The sequence below is a fragment of the Nelumbo lutea genome, chromosome 4 (genome assembly GCF_056320005.1).
Source record: "Nelumbo lutea isolate HS-2025 chromosome 4, American lotus-T2T, whole genome shotgun sequence".
Lineage (NCBI taxonomy): Eukaryota > Viridiplantae > Streptophyta > Magnoliopsida > Proteales > Nelumbonaceae > Nelumbo > Nelumbo lutea.
The window spans coordinates 15,303,363-15,328,736 of record NC_142687.1 but is presented as its reverse complement, the minus strand read 5'-3'; the positions used below and the strand labels follow the sequence as shown (position 1 = coordinate 15,328,736).

Below are 25,374 nucleotides of genomic sequence, written 5' to 3'. Positions count from 1 at the left end.
TTGATTGGCTACAAGTTTTTTTTCGGTATGACGTAGTTCGATATCATAGCAGGACTCCAACTGTCCAAAGGGTCCCTAATCCCTTTGCCCGCGACGCTCCTGTCCCGAGAAGAGGACTGGAGGAGCACTGGGTTGGACCTTTTGCACGCTTTGTGGCCCAAAACCCATGAGCCGATGCTGGCCTAGAAGAGAGCAGATGCAGAGCTCAAGCCTCAAAGAAAGGCTAAAAAACCGAGTTAATCACGGAGTTAACTCGTCCTAATCCGAATTGGACTCCACTCCTCACTTCATCCTCATGACCATGACGGTCCAACTTCGTTTTCATGTTCATTGTTCAAACCAAGCGAAAGCGAGATAATATTTCCGGGTTTTTTCTTTTTTTCTTTCGTTCTTTCTGTTATTATTATTTTTTGGGCAATTTGGCGTCGAATGAAAACTGAAAAGTTCAGAGCCCACCGCCGCTTCGTTCTTCCCTCCCCACTCTTCACATCCCACCTCCGGCTAGTTTAGTTATGTAAGTCAGAGCCCGATAACCTGAAGCTCTTAAAAACCCTCAGGGCAGGCTTTCAACTCCACCTCCCATCAGTCGCCTGAACCACCAACACTCTCACAGCTTAGCCTCCAAGTATAAGAAGCCAAGGGGTGTGATTCAGCGCTTCCTAACAATAATGGCGGCCTCGGCGGCCTCAGAAGTCACAGATGGCCCAGTCCTGAGTCTCATCAACAAACGCCTCCGAGCCCTCCGAAAGAAATACAACCGAATCCTTCAGATGGAAGAGGGTATTGCTCAGGGCAAGCCCATCAACAAGGAGCAAGAGGAGGTGCTACGCTCCAAGCCGGCCGTTGCTGCTCTTATCGACGAGCTCGAAAAGCTCCGTCAACCTCTCACCGCTGCCCTCCAAGAGGAGCTCAAACTTACCGTCCAACACCATCAAGTCTCTGCTACTCCCCACGTCGTCGACGACAACGTTGAGGACAGTAAGGACGGTAAGGAAGAGAGCGGGGAGTCCGAGAAGGGCCGGTCTGACGGGGACCGAGACGAATCCTTTCTTGAAGATCTTTTGAATCTTCTGTACTTCGCATCTTTGTTCGATGTTAAGCCCCAGAGTGATTTCACCTCTACGATGCTCACCCGGACTCATGAACGTGGTTGCTGCTTGACCTATGATTATGTCACCGATGATGCCACCGATCTACTTGGGGAAAGAGATTTGGATATGATTTCTATGCTGGGCAGTCTTCTAATTTCGCGCCCTGTTCACTCCATCCTTTCCCACAAGAACGCTTTGCGGAGCTGCGTCCAGCATGCAAAGCTCTGGCTTTCCAATTCGGACCAGCCCATTGAACCGGGAGCCGCTGTTACCTGTATCACTCACCTAATACTATTCTTTCATTCTATTTGACTCTTTGATTTCTGAAGTTGTTTCTTTCTTTATGCGTGCTTTAGCTAATCATAGAGCTAATTTGCAGATACGGGGTTGAGAGAGCGACTCAACAGGATACTGGCGTCAGACTACTTCACCACAACTCCTGAGATGAAAGCTCCGGTTGAAGTGGCTGCAGCTGCGGGCAAGTATGCTCCTTGCCAGGCGCCGGTCCAGAACTCGGTGGTGCTATCACCAGTACCAGTACAAGCAGAAGGTGCATTTGGGCATTACCACGATAAGGTGAAACCTGTTTTACCTCTTATTTACCAGCAGAAATAAAATTTTAAAATCCTAAGTTCATTTTTTTTTCGGTATTTCTTTCTGATCCTCTCTTTGGATCGCTGAGGTAATTATTGGTCAGCCATTAAGCTAACGAGCTAAATCTTCTTAGTGCATTTTCATTTTTTTGGTTGCTTAAGCTTTTTCATAGCCTTTATATAATACATCCCTTGAAGTTGATTGGTTATTCCCCAATCCCCAGCACGGGTGATGCAAAAAGAATTTAGTCAATCGCATTGACATTTGCTAATTTGTCTTCCATGATTGCTCCTTTATCATGCTAGACTTGTTTTTTGTTAGTTGAAGGAAAAACTAGAGTCAAACATTATCATGCTAGACAAGTTTCAAATATTTTTGCCAGATTGAAGCTGGGAGTATATGAAGCAGGACTAAAAAAGAAAGTGAGAAAGATAAAGAAAGTTACCTAGATGAGACAAGAGATTTCTATATTAGACAATGGGAATGATGAGAAAATGGATAGAGTTGAAGGTGAACTTTTCATCAGTTGGATTGTTTGGTTTCAGGATGTTTTCATATGTATCTTATGGCAGGATTTGGGTTCTGAGATATTTAGTCTATTGTGTTTGTTTTAGGGATTGGTGATAGGGTCCTCTGTGATTTGGTATTTGGATATGGGTTTGTTTCTTAAGGTGCTTTGGTATATCTGTAGTTTTTTTCTCTGTTTTAAGGGGATTTGTTAGGGTGGGTCTGTTGTTTTTTGGGTCTGCTATTGCTGGGTGATTACTTATCACCCTGTTGTAATTTCCTTTCCTTTTTCTCTAATAAAGTTTGTTTTTTATATATCTTCAAAAAAAAAAAACATTACAGTCATTATACATTTGAGTGGTTCAGTATATTTGCCTTTGAGTGCATGCGATTTGCAATGTGGTTTCTTGTTTGAAACCCTTTCTGTACTCGTATACAAATTAAAAAATACTAAGAAGCACTTCCACCTCCCTTGGAACAAATCCTCACAACTGTTCTTTATGTTGGAGGCAATCGAAATCAGTTTGACAATGTTTTGATCTTTTCACTCTCTGGTTTCTAGTTTCAGAGTCCATTGTTGATGCCCCACATGGCTGCATCTCTAGCAACAAAATACATTCAGTTGGCCACCCTGGTCCAACAGCCACAAGAGGAACTCAATGATGATCCTAATCATTTAACCATGCATTGAAGGGTTTTTTGAGAGAATATGTTGAAGAAGTTTTGAGTTAAATTAATTTTGAAAATGCAATTTTATGAATTTGAGGTTTAAGTACCATCTACCAGCTATCTAGTAGCTCAGGTATGGATGGCTACTGATAGAAGTAATGGATCCGAGGAGGAGCAGGATCACAAACTTGCTACTAGTTAATGGTTATTGACAATGCCAAAGAAATAGATGCAACTCTGGTTTAGGCAATCTTGGTCTCCATCCTCGGGTTGGTTTATAAAGCTGAATTTTGATGGCAGCAATGAAGGAAATCCAGGTCCTTTAGGTATTGGAGGAGTATTCAGAGATGGGGAAGGAAGAGTTGTTGCTCTCTACTCTCAGGCCCAATTGGGGTGGGTGACTCATTGAGGTCTGAAATATTGGCTGTAATAGAAGGAATTCAAAAAGCTAAAGAGCTGAACATCCAAAAGCTATCAATTGAATGGGATTCTAAGCTAGTTATAAGTTGGCTACAAAAGGATGAGGAGGTTGGATAGTGGGACTACATTTATGAGAGAAGGAAAATAATGTGGCTGCTATAAGGGAATGGAGGTGATTTACATTGGGTGAAAAGAGATGCCAATTCCTTTGTTGAGACATTGGCTAAACAAGGGGTGGGAAGGAACCAATTGTTTTGAGTTTTGTTGTAATCATGCTTCTTAGTTAGGGGTAGTGTCTATTGGACTGGATTTGGTCCAATCCGGTCCAATCCAATGTGAGTCCATCACAAATGGACCAGGTCCAATCCAATCCAATGAATATATTGGACCATTTTGGACCAGTCCAATTCAATGTCTGGACTGTCCAAACTGTTCAAAATTGTTTTATTTTGATTAATTATAATCCAAACCTGGTCCATTGACACCTATATTCTTATCTTTTATCAAGGACCAGATATTGGCTCAATCCAATATAAATTCATTACGGATGGGTCAGGTCCAATCCAATCCAATAAATACTTTGGACCATTAAGTCTGGACTGGTCCAATGCAATACGTCTTGTTGGTTCGTCCAGTCCATCCAAATTGATTTTGGTTTGGACAGGGTTCATTCCAAAACTGGTCCATTGACACCCCTAGTTTGGGAGAACTAATAGAGCTTACCCCTCTCCCTTTCTACATCTTTGTATCTAATTGTTTTTTAATTAATGAATTTGTTTTAATTATTGATCACAAAGAAACAAAAAAGAAAATGGATGCAACTCTGGTTGTTCCATTCACAATGCTGAGTTCTTCTTCTTTCATCCATTAAGTTGTGTCCAGTTTCTAGCTTTTTCTATATGCCACTGAAATTTCTATATTTGGGATAGTTATTTTAGTGAAAACTCCTTGCACAGTTACACCACTTCCATATTTTTTGGCCTATAAAAACTTACCTATTTTTACAGTTCTTTTAGGAGTTTCAATCCTTTTTATTTTTATAAATAATAATGATTACTCCTTATTTTGTTGTCTCTATGGCCTATGGGCTTGCCCTAGTTTTGAAGTAATTAGGAGTTATTTCTAGTCTATTTCCTAGTTGACTTTGGAGCATGTAAAGGTAGATCTAAAACCTTTTGTTCAATTTTTTAAATGGGATATTGTTAAGGTTTAAAATGTTGGACAACTAAGAATAGGAAACATGTTAGAAATATTGGAAGGTTGCATAAGAATATCATAATAAATTATTAAACATAGTGAAATCTTTGGAAATATTAAATAATATTGATGTAAGACAAAAACTCAGAATACTGAAATGCAGATCTAATGTGTAGGGAAAGGGATAAGGATAACATTAAATCAGATCTATAGAATGAGAAAAGAAAGAGAAAAAGGGGGCAGAATACCATAGAAGTTGGCACCTAATAGCTTGAAGGAATTGGTTTTTTCAAAACCAATTTTTGAAAAAAAAACTAAAAAAATATAAGTGCATGCTTTGTAGTACCGATATGCCTCTGTTGATACACGGGCATTTCAATACTTTGAACCTTGTTAATAAGAGACTTTGGATCTGCTACCCACAAATTGTTCCTATATCCCTACCAACTGAATACTTTCACCGTGTAATGTATTGGGAACATCTCCCCATAAATTACAAGGGAGATATTCCCAATGCGTAGCTGTAATGTCCTGTGGATAATGACGTGGGAACAGCTTGTGGGTAGCAAATCCGAGCCCTTGACGTAAGGTTTTGGAAAGATGTTTGGATTGGTTCTTCTCTCAAGGATCTCTTTCTTTCATTGTATAAAAATGAGGCTGTATTGAAATTTTTGCTTTTCCTATACTTCTTCTAGGTCATAATTGGGATTTTGGCTTCTGTAGGGGGTTGAAGATGGCGAATTTATTGCCCTAGCTGAACTTATACAACGTCTTGATTGGGTTTGTCCAGATTGGACCCCACATCCCAAAGGGTTGTTTTCTTATACCTCCTTGTGTAAGTTCCTTTGTATTTCCAATCCCTCTATTGTCTTCCTGTTTAAGGAGGTTTGGTGTAGACCCATTCCACCCAAAATTGGAAGTGGCTCATGGAAAGGTGAACACTCGGGACTTGTTACAAAAAAGAAGACCCTCTTCGTGTATTTCTCTGAACTTCATATTTTGTGCAAATCCAATGGTGAAACTTGCTACCACCTGTTAATCTCTTGTCCTTTTATTGTAGATATTTGGAATTGGTTCTTCTCTTTGTTTGGGTGCATGTGGAATCTCCCAATAGAGGTAAATATGCTATTTCATCCTTCAACATTTGTGTGGCCTAAGGGGAAGAATCATGTGGAGTTGTGTGAGAGCAGTGGTGACTTAGGCTATGTGGGAGTAAAGGAATATGAGAAATACAAGAACATTCACAGAGAAGAGGAGTAAAGAGGAAGTGAGATTTTGTGTGTTGGCCAAAGTTATCCATTGGGTTATAACCTTGTCTCCTTTTTACAGTTTGCCATTTGATGCTATTTGGAGAAACTAAGAGGTGGTGGCTAGAATTTCAATTAGGAAGAAAAAGGTTAATGCCATATGGTTGCCTCCTCTGGAAGTATATGTGAAGCTAAATTTCAATGGAAGCAGTCAAGGTAATCTTGGCCCTTTTGATATAGGGAGGGGTCTTTGGAAATACAAAAGGTAATGTTATTGCTTTATTCTCAATCCCAATGGGAATTCATGATTCTGCTAGATCTTAATTGTTGGTGGCAATGAAAGGAATACAGATTGCTTGCGAATTGAACTTCTTGAATTTGGCGATTGAGGGGGACTCAAAACTAGTGATTGGATGGTTGATAGACCAGATTCTGTAATTCGGTGCTATAGAGATATGAGACCAAGAAATTTAAATGGCTTACTAGAATTTGGTAGTGGGTTGGTTACAAAATGAGGATGCAAGGATGTGGAACTACAACAGTGAGAGAAATTTATATGAGTGACGAAAGAATTGGAAGTGAGGCTACATTGGGTCAAACGAAGTGCCAATAGTTCTGTAGATTCTTTAGCCAAACGAAGGGGTGGGGAGATATGAATTGTTTTGGGGCCAGTTGTAAGAAAAATAAGATCTTTTGGGGAGAGATAAGAGGGTTAATCTCTCATTGACTACTTTATAACTTTGTACTTCTTTCTTTAATTAATAAAAGTTGTGGTTATAGATCAAACATTTTGTGTTGGGCTTAAATGTAATTTGTAATTTTTTGGGAGAGGTAGCATCTTGTGCCTCTCTTAAGGGATGCTTATATTGCTTGTAATTCTTTAGTTATTGATTAAATGGAATTTGACTTTGTGTTTCTAAGAAGATGTGTTCATTTTGGATGAAATAATTGTCTTTTTTTGATGAATTGATGAAATAATTGGCTTCGACCACAATTTTGGAATCTTAAAACCTACTTTTTTCAATATGGCTTGAAATTGTAATATGTTTACTTAAATTTCCAACATATTTCAACATTTGAAAAGATGGAAGTAATGGAATAAAAGTTTGCTTTAAGTTTGTGTGGCTAAGAGTTGTGGAAGGGAAGCAAAGTGTGCTGTAGAAAAGAGGAAAGGAGGGGAGAAGGGTTTGGAGGGTTTAGAGAAAGCCTATATGTCCTAGTGGATTGGAGGGTTTTGTTGGATATCTTAGAAAGACTTGGTTTGGGGGCTAAATGAGATTGTGGATTGAAGGGTGTGATAGCTTAGTTCACTACTCAATCCTTGTCTATGGTGTGGCCAAAGATTTCTTCCTAGCCAAGCGAGGAATTAGGAGAACTCCTAATCTCCTTTCTTATTCACTCTAGTGGTAAAGGTTTTAAGCAGATTCACAAGGATTAATTAGGGGATGGAGGATTGGTAGAAATCAAGTGGTTGTTTCTCATCTTCAATTTGTTGATGATACAATTCTTTTTTGGGAGGTTGTTAACTTGGAATCTTGGATATGTTAAGAAACTTGAAGTTGGTGATTGACAAATTGGTAAGTTTGTTGGGGTTGATCCGTTGAGGATCAATTGGGGTAAAAGTGGAATTGTAGGGATCAATTTGGAGGAAAGGGAATTGGTAAGGTTCACGGATTTATTGGGATGTGAGTTTAGGAATATAATATACCTAGGTTTGCCAATGGGTGGGAACGCAAGGTCTGATGGGTTCTAGAAGCTAGCAGTGGAGAGATTTTCTAGGAATTTAGCTCTTCGGAAGCAGAATTACATTTCCTTTGGAGGGAGAATTACTTTGATTAGAGCTACATTAGCAAATCTTCCCATTTATTTCCTCTCCACCTTTCATATCCCAATTAAAATAGCAAGGCAACTAGAAAAGTACACGAGGGACTTTCTTTGGGAATCGGGAGAGGACAAAAAGGATAGCTTGGTTAAGTGGTTAGCAGGTCATTTAGCCTAAGAAAAGGGGGGTCTAGGGATAGAAAGCATTGTCTCTGGAAACACTGCTTTATTAGGTAATGGTTATGGAGATTCCCTTTTGAGAGTGATAGGCTATGGCACAAGGTAATAATAGCAAGCATAAATGGAATGGAAGCAATGGTTGGGATGCTAAATTAGCCCTGCATTCTTCTTGTGAAATATACCTAGTCTATCTTAATTCCAATAGGTTTAATGTGGGTAGCGGGTGACAATATTATGTTATCGGAAGAATTATCAAAAATAAAAAAATTATGTTATTGGAAGATTTGTGGGTGGGTGAAATTCCTGAACTCTTTGCTCTGTCTTTCCTTAAGGGAGAGTTGATTTCTAGAATGGGAACGCTGAACACCTTCTCCAATCGGGGTGGATTGGAACTTGTGGTTCAAAAGAGGGCTAAGGGAAAATGAATGTTCTTTCTTGATTCACCAGCAAGATATCACAAGTGCCTACAATACCTAAATTGGTTAGACTTCATGGGTGCTGATGAGGGAAGATTTGGCCCTCCAGTGGAATTGTGACACGTGGCACCTCGTGCCAACTAAGTATGGCCTAGCTCGCCATAGGCAGCTTGCCACAGGTAGCCTGCCACAGGCAGCTTGCCACAGGTAGCTCGCCACAGGCAGCTCGCCACAGGCAGCTCACCACAGGCAGCTCACCATAGGCAGCCTGCCACAGGCAGCTCGCCATAGGCAGCAGCTCGCCATAGGCAGCCTGCCACAAGCATAGGCAGTAGCTCGCCATAGGTAGTAGCTCGCCATAGGCAGCTTGCCACAGGCAGCTCGCCATAGGCAGCTTGCCACAAGCATAAGCAGCAGCTCGCCATAGGTAGCTCACCATAAGCAGCTTGCCATAGGTAGCTCGCCACAGGCAGCTCGCCATAGGCAGCCTGCCACAGGCATAGGCAGCAGCTCGCCATAGGTAGCTCGCCACAGGCAGCTTGCCATAGGCAGCAGCTCACCATAGGCAACTCGCCACAGGCGGCTCGCCATAGGCAAGTGCCAGGGCTTGCCATAGGCAGCTCGCCTGGGCAGCTCTTCACTTGTAGAGAAGCTCGGTACAGGAGTAGTTTGGCGTATCGCAGGAAGATCTCCTGCCTGACGACCTGACCCAGACATTGACCCGCTGATTGATACGGGCATCGACCTGACAACCTGGTCCAAACATCGACCCGCCGACTGAGGCAGGCGCCGCCCTGACAACTTGGCCCAGGCGTTGACCTGGCCGCCTGACACAAGCGCCAGCCTGACGACCTCGAGGAGTTCACCACCATACCCCAGTTCTGACGGGATGTGACGAGTCTTATCGTTTGGAGGCTTTTCACCCACCTAACCCGCGAGGACTCCGGTATATAAAGACCACACCCCCCAAAGGGGATGAGGGGGGAAAAAAGGTGTAGGTAATCCTTGCTATCTAGCTCTCTCGTTTCTCTAATATTATCTTCAAAGCTCTCTACAATCAGAGTGTTAACTTAAGCATCGGAGAGCCCCCCGGGAAAATACTCCTGGGTCCTCTGATTTAGTTCTCACAGGTCTCTCAGCTCTCGCCGCCTACAAAGAGGAAAGGATGGAGTTCCCGCGGGTTCCTCAGCTCCTGCCGCCTACAAAAAGGAGGAAAAGATGGAGTTCTTGCAGGTCCCTCAGCTTTCACTGCCTATAAAGGAAAGAAGACCACCTCATGCAGAGGGCAGTCGGGTTGTGCTTCACCAGGGAGCTCCACCATTCTCTAAGTCACAGGCCGCCTACAAGGGAGTTCGCTACCAGGTAGCTCCCCACCAGGTAGCTCGCCACTAGGCAGTTCGCCACCAGGCAGCTCGCCACCAGGGAGCTCGCCACCAGGCAGCTCGCCACCAGTCAGTTTGCCACCAGGGAGCTCGCCACCAGGCAGTTCGCCACCGGACAGTTCGCCACCAGGCAGTTCGTCACCAGGCAGTTCGCCACCAGGCAGTTCGCCCCCAGGCAGTTCACCAGGCAGTTCACCACCAAGTAGCTCATCACTAAGGCACGTCACCACTGGGTCAAATAACGAGGTACTTAGCCAAAAAAATTTTACATCACAAAACATTGGTACGTGGCCGAAAACTGTTACATCAGGTGCCAACCTAACCTTGATGCTTGCAAGACCTTGTAGGTGGGCTTAATAGAGGAAGCCTCTCATTAGGCAAATGTATACACACTCAAACTAACTCAGTTGCTAGAGCTCTCTAAGATGCTTTGCTTAGAAAAGAGGATTCCAATAGATGGGTGACATTGTACAATCTCAATAGCTTCTTAGCTTTGTTCACCTCTAACACTATTTGAAGTACAAAGATCTATTCTACAAAGATGTCTCTCTGAAAAACTATATACAATATGTATAAGGAATGCATAGGTTGTTCTCCATAAACCTTGATTCAAATCTCTTGCATCTCTCTACTTTTTTTTTTTATTTTTAATTGAGTTGTACTCTTTAGTAATGATTCAAATTTCCCCAACATGTTAGAAGGCTTTCCAAAGATATTAGTAATCATTAGAGCCTTAAAATGGTCAAATTTATTCGAAGTGGTCAATTGTCAAATTTTGTTAGTTGACCACTCGATAAAGGGAAGAATCCTTCTCTCCTTGTCAACTAATTCCTCCATATCAATCAATTGGTAAGATTTGAACTTAGTTTGTCTAAGTTAGTTGACTATGTTTTTCTGGGTAGTCGACTAGTTTTCTCAGACTAGGCATATTTCAGGCCTTGACTGTTACAATTAGTCAACTCATCTTTCTGGGGTAGTCAACTACTCACAATCAAGATAAACTTGCCTAACAGACAACATAACACTTAGAAACCTTGAAGATTTTTGTCCAAAGGTTTGGAAGTTCTTCCATTGGCTCGCAACAAGTATTTTTCTTGATTTTTACTCTTTTTTGAGCTCAAGATAGCTTTGGAACCAAACCCATTAAGGTTTATGGTTTCTAAGTTTGATTTACTGAATGCATTCTTGTTGAGCATTTATATAGTGCATCATACAATTGATTACATCAAGATCCTTAAAATATTAAAACAATTTAAGTAGAATTTGATGTAGTCTTCTCCTTGATGAGATGTTGTAGTAGATTTTCTTTAGGCAACTCTAAAACCATTAAGTCCTTCATTAGCCTTGATGCTTGATTTACTAGGAGCTTCTTCAGTTTGAGAGATGATAATGATGGTGTAGATGTTTTATGAAGCACAGGCGACCAACTTAGTAGAGCTTCCATTTCATCTTTTAACAGAGAAGTTTACTAAAGAATTGCTGCACGCTTAGATACACCATTAGTACTCTCAGTGAGTTTGTTATCATCTAAACACATAGGGTCGACAATCTCCCCTTTTTTATGATGACAAACCATTGATGAAAAATAATAAAAACAATTAATCTCAACATGAGAGTACCACTGCCCTACATAAACATTTAAGCTCAATGATGTACAATAATTATTAGCTCAATCAACAAGATAAATGGATATGGCTTTCATGAATTAATAATAACTATTATGCACATAATTAGTCATAATCCATAATCAATGACTATTCGATATATGAACTAAACAGATAAGCATTTGAATAGTCATGACATCTTTTTTCAAACGATATAACTGTTAAAGCACAAATAACTAAATGGTTTCTAATCGCATAACATATTACAATTTCATCACATGAGCCATTTACCTCCCCGTGAATCATAGAGGGGATTCTGTGATTATTCTCCCCTTAAGCATAGTCTTCAACTCCATTTCTCATTCAGTTCCCTTGTTTTGAATCCGTGTTTGGGTCAAAATTCCCCTTGAATCAATGTGGGGATATTCCTTTGTTTATCTTCCCTTGAGCAAGGATCAAAATATTGCAACGTATCAGCGTGTATTGGCCAATACGTATCGTATCGGGGTGTCCCGATACGCCCCTACAGGGGGTGTTTTGGGGTTTGGCCTAGTTTAGGGGGTAAACCAACCTTAAACCGACCCCTTTGAACCAGTTTCAAAGAAAAAGTAAAAAAAATAAAAAGTGAGCAAAGATACAGCCAAATAATGCCCCTACCAACATATCTGCCTGTATCGATATTTTGAAGCTTGCCCTTTAGACATAAACAACGGATTGTTGCACATATATGAGGTAGAGATAAAGCTCCTCCATTTTCACTTAGGAGATAAAACTCCCCTTTTTTACTTGGGAAGATGCATTCACTTCATTGGCATCTTTTCCCATATTCCTTGCAACAATCATTTTTCATTCAATCCATAACCAAGGTTCAAAAAATCGACACACAGGCCGATACATGTCGTATTGGGAGCTTCTCAATACGCCCCTACAGAAGGGTGTATTGGGGTTTTGACCGGTTCAGGGGTGGACAGACCTTAAACCGCCCTTCTGAACCGGATTTGAAAAAAAAAACTAAAAAATAACTGATACTGCTGATACGCCTCTTCCGATGTTTCGGGCATATCGATATTTTGAACCTTGTCCATAACTTTTCCCATTTTGTTATCAACAAAAAGGTAGGGAGTAGAATGGTAAGCAAGAATCTCACCATTCTTCAGATAGTAGGAATAAAGTGCAGATGATGAGAAGGGAACTTGAAGAGTATAGCTTAATAATCGGAAACAATCATAGCTGAGGATTGTAGATCAATGCCAACTGTAAGCGTGTGCTATTCTCTTATAAAATATATAAACAATTCAGAGCATAAGAGAGAAGCATAAATAACAACTTATCAGTTAACAGAATTTATCAAGTTTTTGGACCCATTCACATAATATATCATTTGAAAAATAAAACATACATTTTCAATCTATTATTCCAATTGATCTGTCAAAGAAAGTACCTTGACTGGTTTGAGCATTGGAATGCTCTTGGGGTTGAAAGCTTATGCTTCCCCTTTCTAAGATGCCTTTCTTTGAGTATGACATCTTTCTCTCTTTCCATCTCATCAAATGATGAGAGGATGGATATTCATCAAATCTTGGAAATAAACAATATTAATCATGCCAACTGAAATTGGAAGCATGCTAAGCTTCATAACTCAGCTGAAACAAGCTTCTCTTGGCTTGTTTTGGTAGTATCTTGGACTTTCTCCCATTTTATGCCCTTAACCCCCTTTTTGGGCAAAGCTTTCTGTTTCCCTCTCAAGCAGCAGTCACAATCATTTGGAGCAAATTAAAACATTGAGAGAGAGAGAGAGAGAGAGAGATTACAATAGTTGGAAAATAATAAACACAAGCTTATAATCAAGCTAACTGTGAATTATCAAAAAAAAACAAGCTAACTGTGAACTATATGCCAAGTTCAAACAAGCAGCTTTTTTTGCTTGTTTAAGGAGCTGTAGTTATGATTATTCTCCTTGAGATGAGTGCCCTATAGGCTCGTATGGCATTTTGAGCCATCTAATTTAGGCAAATAGTTAATAGTTTTCTAATGTTAGAAATACAATGCTTAAATAATAGAAAAACTATTTGGAATACCTCCGGGCAACTAGACTTTTTTTATTGGAAATGGTAACTTTCATTAAAATAGCATTTAAACACATACAACATAACTACTGAAAGCATGTGTTGACCCCGAAAAGGTTTTCCATGAGGGTCCCCTACTTTGCCAAAGTATTAGCCACAAAATTGGCTGACCTCACCCATTTGAATATTACTCGAGCTTCCCTTGCTAGTCCAAGTATTTCCCTCATTTGTTGTCTGAAAGTCCATACACCCAAGCTTTTTGTCTGCAAACCAACCTATGACAGCTTAGAATCTTCCTCTACCTCGAGTATCCCCTAATTTCAGCCCTTAAAAAATCTCCCACACCTATGGGGCAGGGTAAAGTTCTTTCATCATACCCTCCCCATCCCTGAAAACTCCCCCAACTCCAGAGGACCCCTAGTTGCCCAGTGAGCTTCCATCAAAGTTCAGTTTTACTCTCTGTTGTGCTGCAAGTGTCCATTGAGGCTGAACCACATTTTTTGCAGCTGAAGAATTTGCCACTACCAACCATCCCCTAAAGGTGTCTTCAACTGAAAAGTCTTTGAACAGGTCAGTTGCTTTCAGCCAATGTATAACCTTAACAACTATGCAGTCAATGACTTGCTCCTTAGTTCTGTCTACCCCTTTGGAAAATCCTGTTATTCCTCTCTTCTTGTAATGACCAAAGGATAGCTACTCTTGTTACCCTTCACATCACCCAGCCCCTTTTCTTTGGTGGTGTGAAGAAACTTGGATAAAAAATACTTGCCACATCTAGAGGAGGAGTCCACCTGCAACCACAGAGAGAAGAAAACCAATTCCATACAAAAGAAGCATGAGGACAAGATAGCAATAGATGTGTAATTGTCTCACCACAGCCCAAGCAAAGGCAACAAACATGAGGGGAGAGGCAGCAATTTGGCCTTCTTTGTAGCTTGTCAAAAATGTTGATTTTTAGAACCACCTCCCAACAAAATGACTTTTATTTTTGGGGGTACAGGGTTACACCAAACTTCCTATATGAGAAGGATCCTACCAAATGAGAGGATTCAAGAAGGGTAGTGAAAAAAGGAAGTAAAAGTAAAAGAGCCAAAAGGAGATACCAACCAAATTCTACTAACCAAACAAGTGGGATCTAGGAAAACTATTGAAAAGGGAGATAAGCTTATCTACCAACCCCATTTCAGAGTCTCTTAACCCTCTCCTTAATCCCAAGTCCCAATAATTGTCATTACCATACACGGAAGAGATCACTCTCCCTTTGTTGAGAGATGGAGGATAAATAGATGGAAATCTATCTTTAAAAGATGTATTCCCAAAAGATGCCATTAGGGGTTGGAGAATAGGGAGACACCAAGTCCTCGTCACCCACCTTCAGTTTGCAGATGACCTAATGATCATTTGTGAAGGAGGTTTTAGCGAAAAGGTAGAAAACCTAAAGGAGCTAATGAAAGGATTTGAAAGTATTTCTAATTTGAGAATAAATTTGGAAAAGAGTTGCATAGCGGGTATAAATTTGGAGGTAGGGGAGGTTGAGGCTATTGCGGAGTGTCTTGAGTGTTCCACCTTTGCTTGGCCTATGTCATATTTAGGGCTTTAGAGACAAATCCTAGGGAGAGTAGATTTTGGACCCCAGTGATAGAAAAGTTTGAGAAGAGATTAGCCTTATGGAAGAGGAATTGTCTCTTTAGGAGGGAGAATTACCCTAATAAGAGCTACATTGGCTAACTTACCTACCTATTTTTTGTCTGTATTTAGGATACCAGTTAGAGAAGCTAGGAAACTGGAGAAGTTGATGAGAGATTTCTTATGGGAGCCAGGACAAGAAAAAAATGATCACTTGGTTAATTGGGAAATTGTGTGCAGAAGTAAAGAAGAGGGGGGTTTGGGACTTCGGAGGGTAACTAGAAAAAATCAAGCTCTATTAGGGAAATGGTTGTGGCGATGGCCATTGGAAAGAGAGAGATTGTGGCATGAGGTGGTGGAAAGCATTCATGGGAGGTCAGAGAATGGATGGGATGCTGGTGTATCAAGGCAAGCTAACTTAGCAGCACCTTGGAAGGCCATTCACACCCTTACTCAATTCCTCAATTTTATCAGGTATGAAGTTTGTTCTGGCAGCACTGTTCATTTTTGGGAGGATATTTAGGTAGGAGACACACCTTTAAAATAGCACCTTGGAAGGCCATTCACAACACCCTTACTTAATTCCTCAATTTTATCAGGTATGAAATTTGTTCTGGCAACACTATTCATTTTTGGGAGGATATTTAGGTAGGAGACACCTTTAAAGCATCTGTTTCCTTCGCTATTTTTTGTTTCTTTGTACAAAAAAGAGGTGGTCTCAAAATTTGTCTCACCTTTGGATGAGAGATCCATCATATGGACGGTCGAACACTATAGGTAGGTTGGGCGAAATTTCAAAAATTTATCTCTTTCCCATCTGGGAATCGCATTTCCTATTTTAGAAAACTGCATTTTCAATGATCATTCTTGAACCTAAACCGGACCAAAAAGGTAGGAGAGCAATATACTTGATACAGAATAACAGTAATTCCCAACGAAGGTGTTCACGCCCAAGGAGATTACCAAAGACTGCTCCCATTGAAGATGACACAGCGTAGGGTGGAGCAGAATTAGCAGGATGACTCTTCAGCAAGAACCTGATTCTTCACTAAGAATCTAATGGAGGGTGAGTGAGCACGACTTCAGATCACCTTTTCTGCCAAAAGGTGATATCAAGAACCCTTCTTGATCGCTCTTACAGGTGGAGATCGAACTGGCAATGGCGGCAATAGCAGGAGAAGGCAAGAGCAGAAGATGGCGTCAATCCAACTGTATGTTATCTTTTCTCTTGAATCATTAAGACTAAAGGATGATATGGGGTTTGCCCTTCTCCTCTATTTATAGCCTTAAAGAGAGGTTCTCCTAATCCCATTAGGAGTTTCCTAATCCAAATCTTGTATTTGGATCTAGACTTTCTTTAAGAGATAAGGATAATCCCTTATCTTATCTGCAAATAAAGATCAGCCCTCCTAATCCAATTAGGAGTTTCCTGATCCAAATATTTATTTGGATCTGGACTCTCTGAGTGGATAGGGACAATCTCTTATCCTATTTGCTGATCTAAATCCCAGAATCGCCCCTCTTTAATTAATCTAATTAAGCCAGTTTGAATTGGGCTTTAGGCCCATTAAGTCCATGTGCTCACTTATCCTCCAAATTGCTGCCCAGTTGGATATCTTTGTATGGTGTGGGACCCAAACATTGATCTACACATCAGCCACATGGGTTCAGCCCGACCTCTGTTACAAGGCCTGGCCGAATTCACTGTAGGAGACAGTGAACCCTGAATCCATCACCATGGGCTCTTAATGGGCCCAACATTTACACTAAATGGTCCTTGGGTCAAGCCACCTTATAAAAACCCAAGGACTGTGGGCAGATGCAATATTAGCCCATCAGGTATTACCCTCAATGGTCTTACACTTAACCTCTTGGCCCATAATAATCAAACACTGCCCGACAAGAGATGACCTCTCCCTCGACTACACGGTACAGTGTTGCACTCTCTACTCACATGGATCCGGGGAAATAAAACCTTTTGCAAACATTTTCATACCATAATATATATATTTTGCAAAACAAATTTCAACGGTTGGAATCAGCTGCCAACAACTTTGGTTTCCATCAAAGAGAGTGCATTCCTGATCATTCACTTTGTCCGACAAATGGGCTAATCTTGTCACTATGATCACCCACTTAGATGAATTCTCGGACTGTCCCAATATACCCAAGTTTTGACCCCCTCTAAAGATCTCACTGATTGGCATATCAAAGACAACCCAATCCAACACCTAGTGCAATATCATAATTGAGTTTAGGGGTTAGGTGTAACATTCCAGTTTTGCCCATCTATCTCCAAGGTCCAGGGCAATACTGGAATTCTGGTCCGGTTCAGGGTTTCAAGAAAACCCACATTGCATGTACCTCAAGTCTCAACCTGGCAGCTGAGACAAGCCACCCCAACCAACTTGGCAGCACATCAGTGTCAGCATTGGTAGGATAAATCTCTCCAGATCTATCCAATGGCTGTGAAGATTCTAAACTAACACAAGTCTCATATGTGTCCAATTTAAGGGTATTACACAGAAACACACCATAATAACATGAATCAAATATGTACTTTATTCATTTACATTAAATGTCATAAGGTACATTATTCTGATTGGAGCTAAGGGCATACACTGTCTAATAGCTCTCACTTGCACTTAGGTCCAATCTAGTATAAGCCGGAGTCCCATGCTTTCCACGAGTTTCTCAAACATTTTCTGTTTTAGTAGTTTAGTCAATGGGTCTGCTACATTTTCCACTGATGCTACCTTCTGAATTAGGACGTCTCCTCTTCCAACTATCTCCCGTAGTATGTGGTACTTCCTCTTGATGTGCTTCGACTTCGAGTGGGCTTGTGGCTCCTTATCCTGAGTGATAGCTCCAGTGTTGTCACACAACAATGGAATGGGTGATGTGTTGGATGAAACTATTCCAAATTCGTGAATGAACTTCTTCATCCACACATCTTCTTTGGCAGCTTCACTTGCGGCAATGTATTCGGCTTCGGTTGTGGAATCCGCCATGGACCCCTGTATGCTGCTTTTCCAGCAAATAGCACACGATCCTATCGTGAAAACGTATCCAGATGTAGACTTTCTATTATTTGGATTTGATTGGAAGTCGGCATCAGTATACCCCTGGATGTGTAGTGAATTATCATCGAATACTAGACAAAACTTTTTTGTCCTTTGAAGGTATTTGAATATGTTTTTCACAGCAGTCCAATGCTCCTACCTTGGGTTTGACTGGAATCTTCTTACCACACTCATTGCCTGAGCGATGTCAGGACAAGTGCACAGCATGGCATACATGATGCTCTCTATGGCTGAGGCATAGGGAACGCCCTTCATGCCCTCAATATCTTCGGGAGTCTTGGGAGACATTCCCTTGGAGAGAGTGATTCCATGCCTGAAAGGAACATTTCCTTTCTTGGAGTTCTCCTTGCTGTATCTCTTGACTATCTTGTCAATGTAAGAAGATTGGGATAATCTTATTATCCTCTTCGATCTATCTCTATAGAGCCGAAGACCCAGAATGTAGGAGGCTTCTCCAAGATCTTTCATAGAGAATTGCTGTAAAAGCCATACTTTCATCGTAGTCAACATTTTTACATCATTCCCAATGAGTAGAATGTTATCTACATACAGAACTAGGAACGTAACCTTAGCCCCACTAGATTTCTTGTAAACACAGGGCTCATCCGGATTTTGTTCAAAGTCAAACTTTTTGACGGTAGAGTCAAATCGGATGTTCCAACTCGTAGAAGCTTTGCTTAACTCCATATATGGATCGGTTTAGTTTACATACCATGTGTTCCTGATCCGCAGTTATAAAACCTTGTAGTTGCTGCATATAGATATCTTCACTAAGATCTTCATTCAGGAATGGAGTTTTGACATCTATTTGCCAAATCTCATAATCATGGTATGCTGCTACAGCTAGCAGGATCCTAATGGATTTAAGCATGGCCACCGACGAAAATGTTTCCTCATAATCGATTCCTTCTTTTTGAGTGTACCCTTTCGCCACAAGACGAGCCTTGTAGGTTTCAACCTTACCATCGGGGCCCTTTTTCCTCTTATAGATTCATTTGCAACCAATTGCTTTTACTATAGGGGGCAGATCTGCCAAAGTTCAGACTCCATTGGTCTCCATTGAGTCCATCTCAACTCTCATGGCATCTACCCACTTTAAGGAATCTGTGTTCAACATAACTTTCGTATAAGTCAAGGGATCCTCCTCACTTGTCGTGGCTTCTACCAAGTAACTATCCTAGTCATAGCCGAAAAGAACTGGAGGCCTGGAAACTCGGGTAGATCTTCTATGTTGGTCATTACCTAGAGCTTGTGGGATATCTCCCACTACCCTTGAGCTCTCATCATCAAGAACAACTTCTTGACAATGATTGTTCAAGATGTAATCATCATCAAAGAAATGGGCATTTTGACTACAGAACACCTTCTATTCTCCTGGGTCATAGAATAGGTAACCCACAGAGCCTTTGGGGTAACCTACGAATAGTCAACAACTGGTCTTGGATTCCAATTTGTCTGCACTTGTTCATTTAACTTGTGTTGGACAACCCAAAATTTTAAAGTGTCTCACACTTAGTTTCTTACCGGTCCAAAGCTCATAGGGAGTCTTTGGAACTGATTTGGTTGGAACCCGGTTAAGCACGTATATCGCAGTCTCTAATGCGTAACCCCAAAAGGATGTGGGTAACTCTGAGTGTATGAGAAGTGATCGGACCATATCCAATAAAGTCCGGTTCTTCCTCTCTGACACACCGTTTAGTTGTGGTGTAGCAGGAGGAGCTAACTGTGATACTATCCTATTAACCTTCAAGTAGTCCCTGAATTTGTCAGAGAGATACTCGTCTCGATCCGATTGAAGGGTCTTAATTTCTCTCCCTAATTGTTTCTCGACCTCTTGTCTGAACTCTCTGAACTTTTCAAATGATTCAGACTTGTGTCTCATTAGGTACACGTAACCATACCGAGAGTAATCATCGGTGAATGTTATAAAATAAACGTGTTGGTTACGTGTCCTAACACTCATGGGACCACATACTTAGGGATGATGAAATTGAATCTCTTTTTGTCTTGCTTGGTTGTCTTAATCAGGTTTGTTTGGATCCCTCCAAGCCAGATAAGAGGGTATGGACTCCTAGACCTAATGGAACCTTCACTTGTGCTTCTTTCTTCAAGTCCATCTCTCAACTTTCTACTCACCAACCCTTTCTGTCAAAAGAAATTTTAGTGTAGATAACCTACAAAAAATTACGGCGTTTTGTTGGGCAGTATTCCATGGGAAAGTAAACAATCTAGATAACCTACAAAAGATAAGACCTTTCCTCTGTATTTCTCCTAATTGGTGCATCCTCTGTAGAGCTCACGGTGAGGATTGTTACCACCTATTAATATCTTGTCTCTTTTCTTCAAACCTTTGGGTTTGGCTATTTTCGTTATTTGGGAGTAGTTGGAGTCTACTAGCAAAAGTTCACATGCTCTTCAACCATTCTACCTTTTATTGGCCTACAAAAATAGGGAGTATTATGTGGAGATGTGCCCGTGCTGCCTTGATTTGGACTCTTTGGGAAGAAAGGAATATTAGACTTTTCAAGAAAAGGAAATGAGCAGTCAGGAATTGAAAGACTGTGTTAAATAGGGCAATACCTTGGCTGAAGACCTTGGAAATCTTTCATCAATTCTCCTTTAATGACCTTTGGAGAAATTGGTCAGCAATAGCGAGGTGTTCATCCCTAAAGGACAAATCAATTACAAGTTGGTCTCCTCCATCCGAAGGCTCATTGAAGTTGAACTTTGATGGAAGTAGCATGGATAATCCAGGATTATTCGGAATGGGGGGTGCTTTGAGAAATGAGAAGGGAGAGATTTTGTTGCTCTACTCAGGTCCCTTGGGAATTGGGGACTCCATCAGGGCATAACTTTTAGTTGTTGTACAAGGGGTGCAATTTGCAAACTAGCTGGGGGTACAACACCTAACAATCGAGGGGGGTTCCAAAGTGGTGGTGGGTTGGTTGAAAAATCCTAAAGAGGCTATGTGGCGTTACAAGAATGAAATGAAGAAATTTAGTTGGTTGACAAGGAATATGTTGGTCACTGTACAGTGGGTGGGGAGATCAGCAAATACTTTGTCAGATGTGTTACCTAAGCATGGGGTAAATAGGGAAGAATTGTTTTGGGCTCAGTTGTGATTCTTGCTTTTCTTTCCTAGTTTACTTGTAAGATTCAAGGAGGGGCTGCAACTCACGCCTCTCCCTGGGATGTTGTATGAACTCACTCTAAATCTGCTTTTGAATTAATAAATTTATTATCATTCATAAAAAAAATGGATGTATCCCCAAACCAGACATCTTCTTAGAAATGCACTTTATTACCTACACAAGCATCATACCTGATATACAAAAGGAAGGTAACAAACTGTGGATTAGAGGTGTAAATTGGGCCATGTCGCCCGTAGCCCAGCATGAACTTGGACCGGCTTGGCACGACTTGACACAACGGTCCACGGGCCATGCTAGGCCTGGGGTTTTAGGTCCATGGGTCGGCACAACACGACATGACCGAGCCCAACCCGCAGCTCAGCCCGACGCAACCCATATCTATTATTTATATACTTTATATATATTTATATAATATTATATAAATTATAATTGTATAATAATATATAGTATATAACATTTTAATAATATAAATATTTTTTAATTTTATTATACTAATTTATTTAATTATTGTATATATAAGCAATTTTATACACAAAATTCATATAAAATTAAAATTTAAGTTTCTTATCAATTTTTTTTAAATAAATAGCTTTGGCCTGATGCACGGCCCGACTTGGCCCAAGTCTCGACTCACGTGCCAGCCCGACCTCCGGCACGACATGGCAAGGCATGGGCCCGCACGGGTGTGGGCCTTGCTGGGCTGACCCCCAAAATTTTCATTGGGGAGGGCGGCACGACCCACTTTACACCTCTACTATGGATTGCTTTCCAAGGAGATGACTGTGATGCCCTAAGATCAAGACCGACGTCCCATTCATTGTCTACCATGCCATGAATGCTTACGATCATTTTATATCACAAGTTCTCTTGTTCCAAAGTCAACCTCCATAGCCATTTCCCCAACAATGCCAAGTTCCTTAGTTCAATATTTTCTATCCCTAGAGTTTTCTCTCATGCATCTTTTGCATACGAGCTTCCATCTCCATTTGGGAGATAATTTCTTCATCTTCAAAAGATATCTTCTCATTTAAGCTAGCAATCACCTGCTGCATTTGAATTATGTTGTTGACCATGGTGTTGAGGCATTGGACTATGGATTCCATGGGGACTTCGGGTTGAGATGGTGGTGAGGGAATTTGATAGAAAGGAGTCTTCAAAATTTATATCTGAAAGAGAAGACAAATGTTCCCCACCAACTTCTGGAAAATCCTCCAGGTCTAGATACTCATCTTCTACGTGTGTGTGTGTGTATTTGGTATACATCTTCTACCTGTATGGAGTTATTGAAGTTTCTTCCTTTTTCTTTCTTTCCCAACCCCCTTCTATACTTCTCTTGAGGTTCATGTTCTTTAGGGTTTTGACCCCAATTTTCTTGCAATCTTCAGCCAAAATTCTTGGCACATTTGTCACATTTTCCCCAAGTCTATCAAACAACTCCATTATCACCACCCCATAAGAGAGTGGGGTTGTGTTGCTTGCTACACTCTCATTTATATGCCTCATAATCCCTCAAGGCAGATTGATGCGAGTTCTACTCTTGATACAGTACAGTAATTCTATTCCTGAGATGTGATTAAAAGAACCTTTCCCTGGATGTAATTCTTTGACCTAGGTTTGTACTGCCTCCAGACTAGGATGAGCAATACCTAACCAAGTTAACAAATGTGGGGTTTTTGGTTTGAAAAATTGCATCCCACCTTAATTCTTTTAGTGATGAAAGCAAATCAATAGCCTCAGATTTTAATGCCTCAGAATCAACCCATTTACCATCTAAAATAACTCTTGGGGAGAACTGTTCATACCTATCTTTGTCACTATTGGTCATGAAGAGCGATTTTACTCTCTTCACTCTTATCCACATTTTCCTTCATTTTTCTTTTTCTTTGTGAGGATGCCATAGAACGAGATGGGATACTTTTCAGGAGTAGGAGAGTGATGATTTGTGACTCTGGACTGAGATGAACAGTAGATAGGACCTAGGGACTCAAAATTGAATAGAAGATATGACCACTCATAGAGTGGAATGCTGGAATAGAATAGTAAAGCCCACTCCAAATGGTTAGAATAGAGCTGCTTTGAGTTGAGTTGAGGTAAATAGAGGATATGGCTGATGCTTGTATATATATTTTTTTTCTGTTTTTAAGAACTCTGAGGTTCATCTTTTCATCATCATCATCATTTAATGTATGACTGCTCCTTTTAAATGTCCTACCTCGAATGGTCTTAAAGTACGATGTCCTTGGTTTTGTTGGCATGAACAATGGTTTGTAATACTCTAAGCTCCTTTAAATGATAATTGCAATGCTTTTTACCTTCCTTTGTTGCCAAAATTTGTTCTCCTATTAGAGTCATTGGTTTGTTTTTCTTTTTCCTTTACCCTAAGATGAATTCTTAGGTCTTATTCTAATTTTTGGATTTGATAGAGTGAAAACAGGACATGAATTATGAATTAGTCATTGCTTAGAGTTGGTTTCACGTCCTTAATTTTGTTTCAATTTCTATGTATTAGACTTGATCCTGTAGGACAAGTTTTCCCAGTCAATCCATGCTCAATAAGCATCATAGTATGTGAAATGTCTTTGCCTATTAACAATGGAGGCTTAATAGTGCAAACTTACTAAGATTTGCCAAGTTAATGTGAAACATGTCTGAGTAAGTTTGCTCAACAATGTTTTGATGAGATGCATTCTAAAGATCACTCGTGATAGATTTGAGTTTTCAAGGCTACTTGTTGCATTTCTTGGTAACTCAATAATAATTCACCTTTACTTGATCAAGTTTCCTGATGTCTATTCAAATCAATTAAAGAAATGAGCCTTAAGAAGGGAAAACAGGGAATTAGTTTGTAAATCTTTCAATTTATTTATTGGACATTCAAATCCCAATCTTTGTCTGTCATAATTTTGCCACTGTCAACACAATTAGCATGCAATCAACCAAAGAGAATGGTAGGTGCCAACCAGCTGGTTGGTAAGGTCTCCTGCTGGGCGTAGTGGAGACTTGGGGTCGAATCCCACCTGCACCTGGGTTGGGGGATGGGCTACCCCCACCAAAAAAAAAATCAACCAAAGAGAATGTAAGGGAAAATTCTGAAACTAGAACTGGTTTTCCCTGCAAATGAACCAAAAGGAATCAACACATTACCTGTTGAGTGGTGATGAAATGGTCCTACAACGTTCAACCCAACCCTTCTCAACCTGTTAATTGTGCATGTTCCCATGTATTATTTCATTCAAACCTTTAAGTTTCAGTTCAACCTTTTTGGACAATGGTGTATGGATGAAGCCTACCTCACATGCCTTGTTTTCCTTACATTCAAATGTTAATGTTTAACCACGAAAGGCATTAATATCACAATGATCCCATGTAAGTAGGTTAGCAATTGATTTGTTTGAGTCCATTAGATCTTTTCCAACCGTCTTTTTTGTCTTCTTCACTGTACCTGTCTTACGTCATCTTTGCCCAACGAGAGAATAGTTTTATTAGTTTTCGTGTATGTTATATCTAGTCATTTTTTCCCAACTGTTGCTTTTTCCAGGAGGAGGAAAACAGCACGTGCCTTCAGGAACAAGACACCAGCACTGATCAATCTCTTCCTGTTGAGGAACCGCCCAAGGTGGTAATCCTTTGCTATGGGGATTTTTATCAGCTAATGCTGCCTTTTTTATGTAAAATGGAGTTTCATTTTCATTTGGCAGGATGAGCCAGAGCAGCAGACTCCAGCTGTCATTTCAGTTCAACAGGAACAAGAAAAACCGCAGTTGGAGCTTGAGGAGCAGAGTCAGATAGATTTGGAGGCAAAGGAGCAACAGTACATTCCACGAAGGACATACCAGAACCAGAGAGGCCGTGGTGGTGGCCGAAGGGGTTATGCAAATGGTCGTGGAGGTCGAAGTGGCAGGAGTGGTGGGGGCTACCAGAACGGGCGCAACCAATATTACGACCAGCCAGGAAATTATTATCCAAGGAATTACTACAACACTAGGGGAAGAGGTGGTAGGGGTGCTGGTGGGTATGCTTACAACGGTCGTGCATCAGGAACTCCTGGTGGCCATGCGCCTCATGACGTTGAGCAGGCTTCTTGAGTGGGATGTTGAGGTCTTCCCTTAGGGTGTCTGATTAGCGCTTTTCTTTTTCTTTTGAGGGGGTGGGAGGGTGGAGTGGGGTGCTTTTAAACTGGGAAATTTTGGTCTGTAATAGAAGGTAGTGTTTTCACCCTCCCTAATGCTTTTGTAGTTCCGAGTATATTGTGGGAGTTAGGATATAACAAAAGTGGTTGACTCTGGAGAGAACCCAATAATAACTGTATGATGCATTTA

At 40.8% G+C, this 25,374-nt stretch overlaps 1 protein-coding gene across 4 annotated transcripts; it reads left to right on the top strand.

The window, feature by feature from the left end:
- The first annotated feature begins 104 nt into the window (after positions 1-104).
- Positions 105-25,374, top strand: LOC148854123 (glycine-rich protein). Of its 4 annotated transcripts, none has more exons than XM_088983850.1 (6): positions 318-1,365; positions 1,471-1,667; positions 5,202-5,313; positions 5,539-5,594; positions 24,594-24,671; positions 24,754-25,374. In XM_088983850.1, exons 1-6 carry the CDS (start codon positions 669-671, stop codon positions 25,138-25,140), a joined length of 1,527 nt encoding a protein of 508 aa, XP_088839976.1. In that variant the 5' UTR covers positions 318-668; the 3' UTR covers positions 25,141-25,374. The 4 variants fall into 4 exon arrangements, with proteins under 4 accessions (XP_088839977.1, XP_088839976.1, XP_088839979.1 ...); XM_088983853.1 differs by having other exon boundaries at positions 5,202-5,455; XM_088983852.1 differs by lacking the exons at positions 24,594-24,671; positions 24,754-25,374 and adding an exon at positions 5,808-6,645 and having other exon boundaries at positions 5,202-5,455.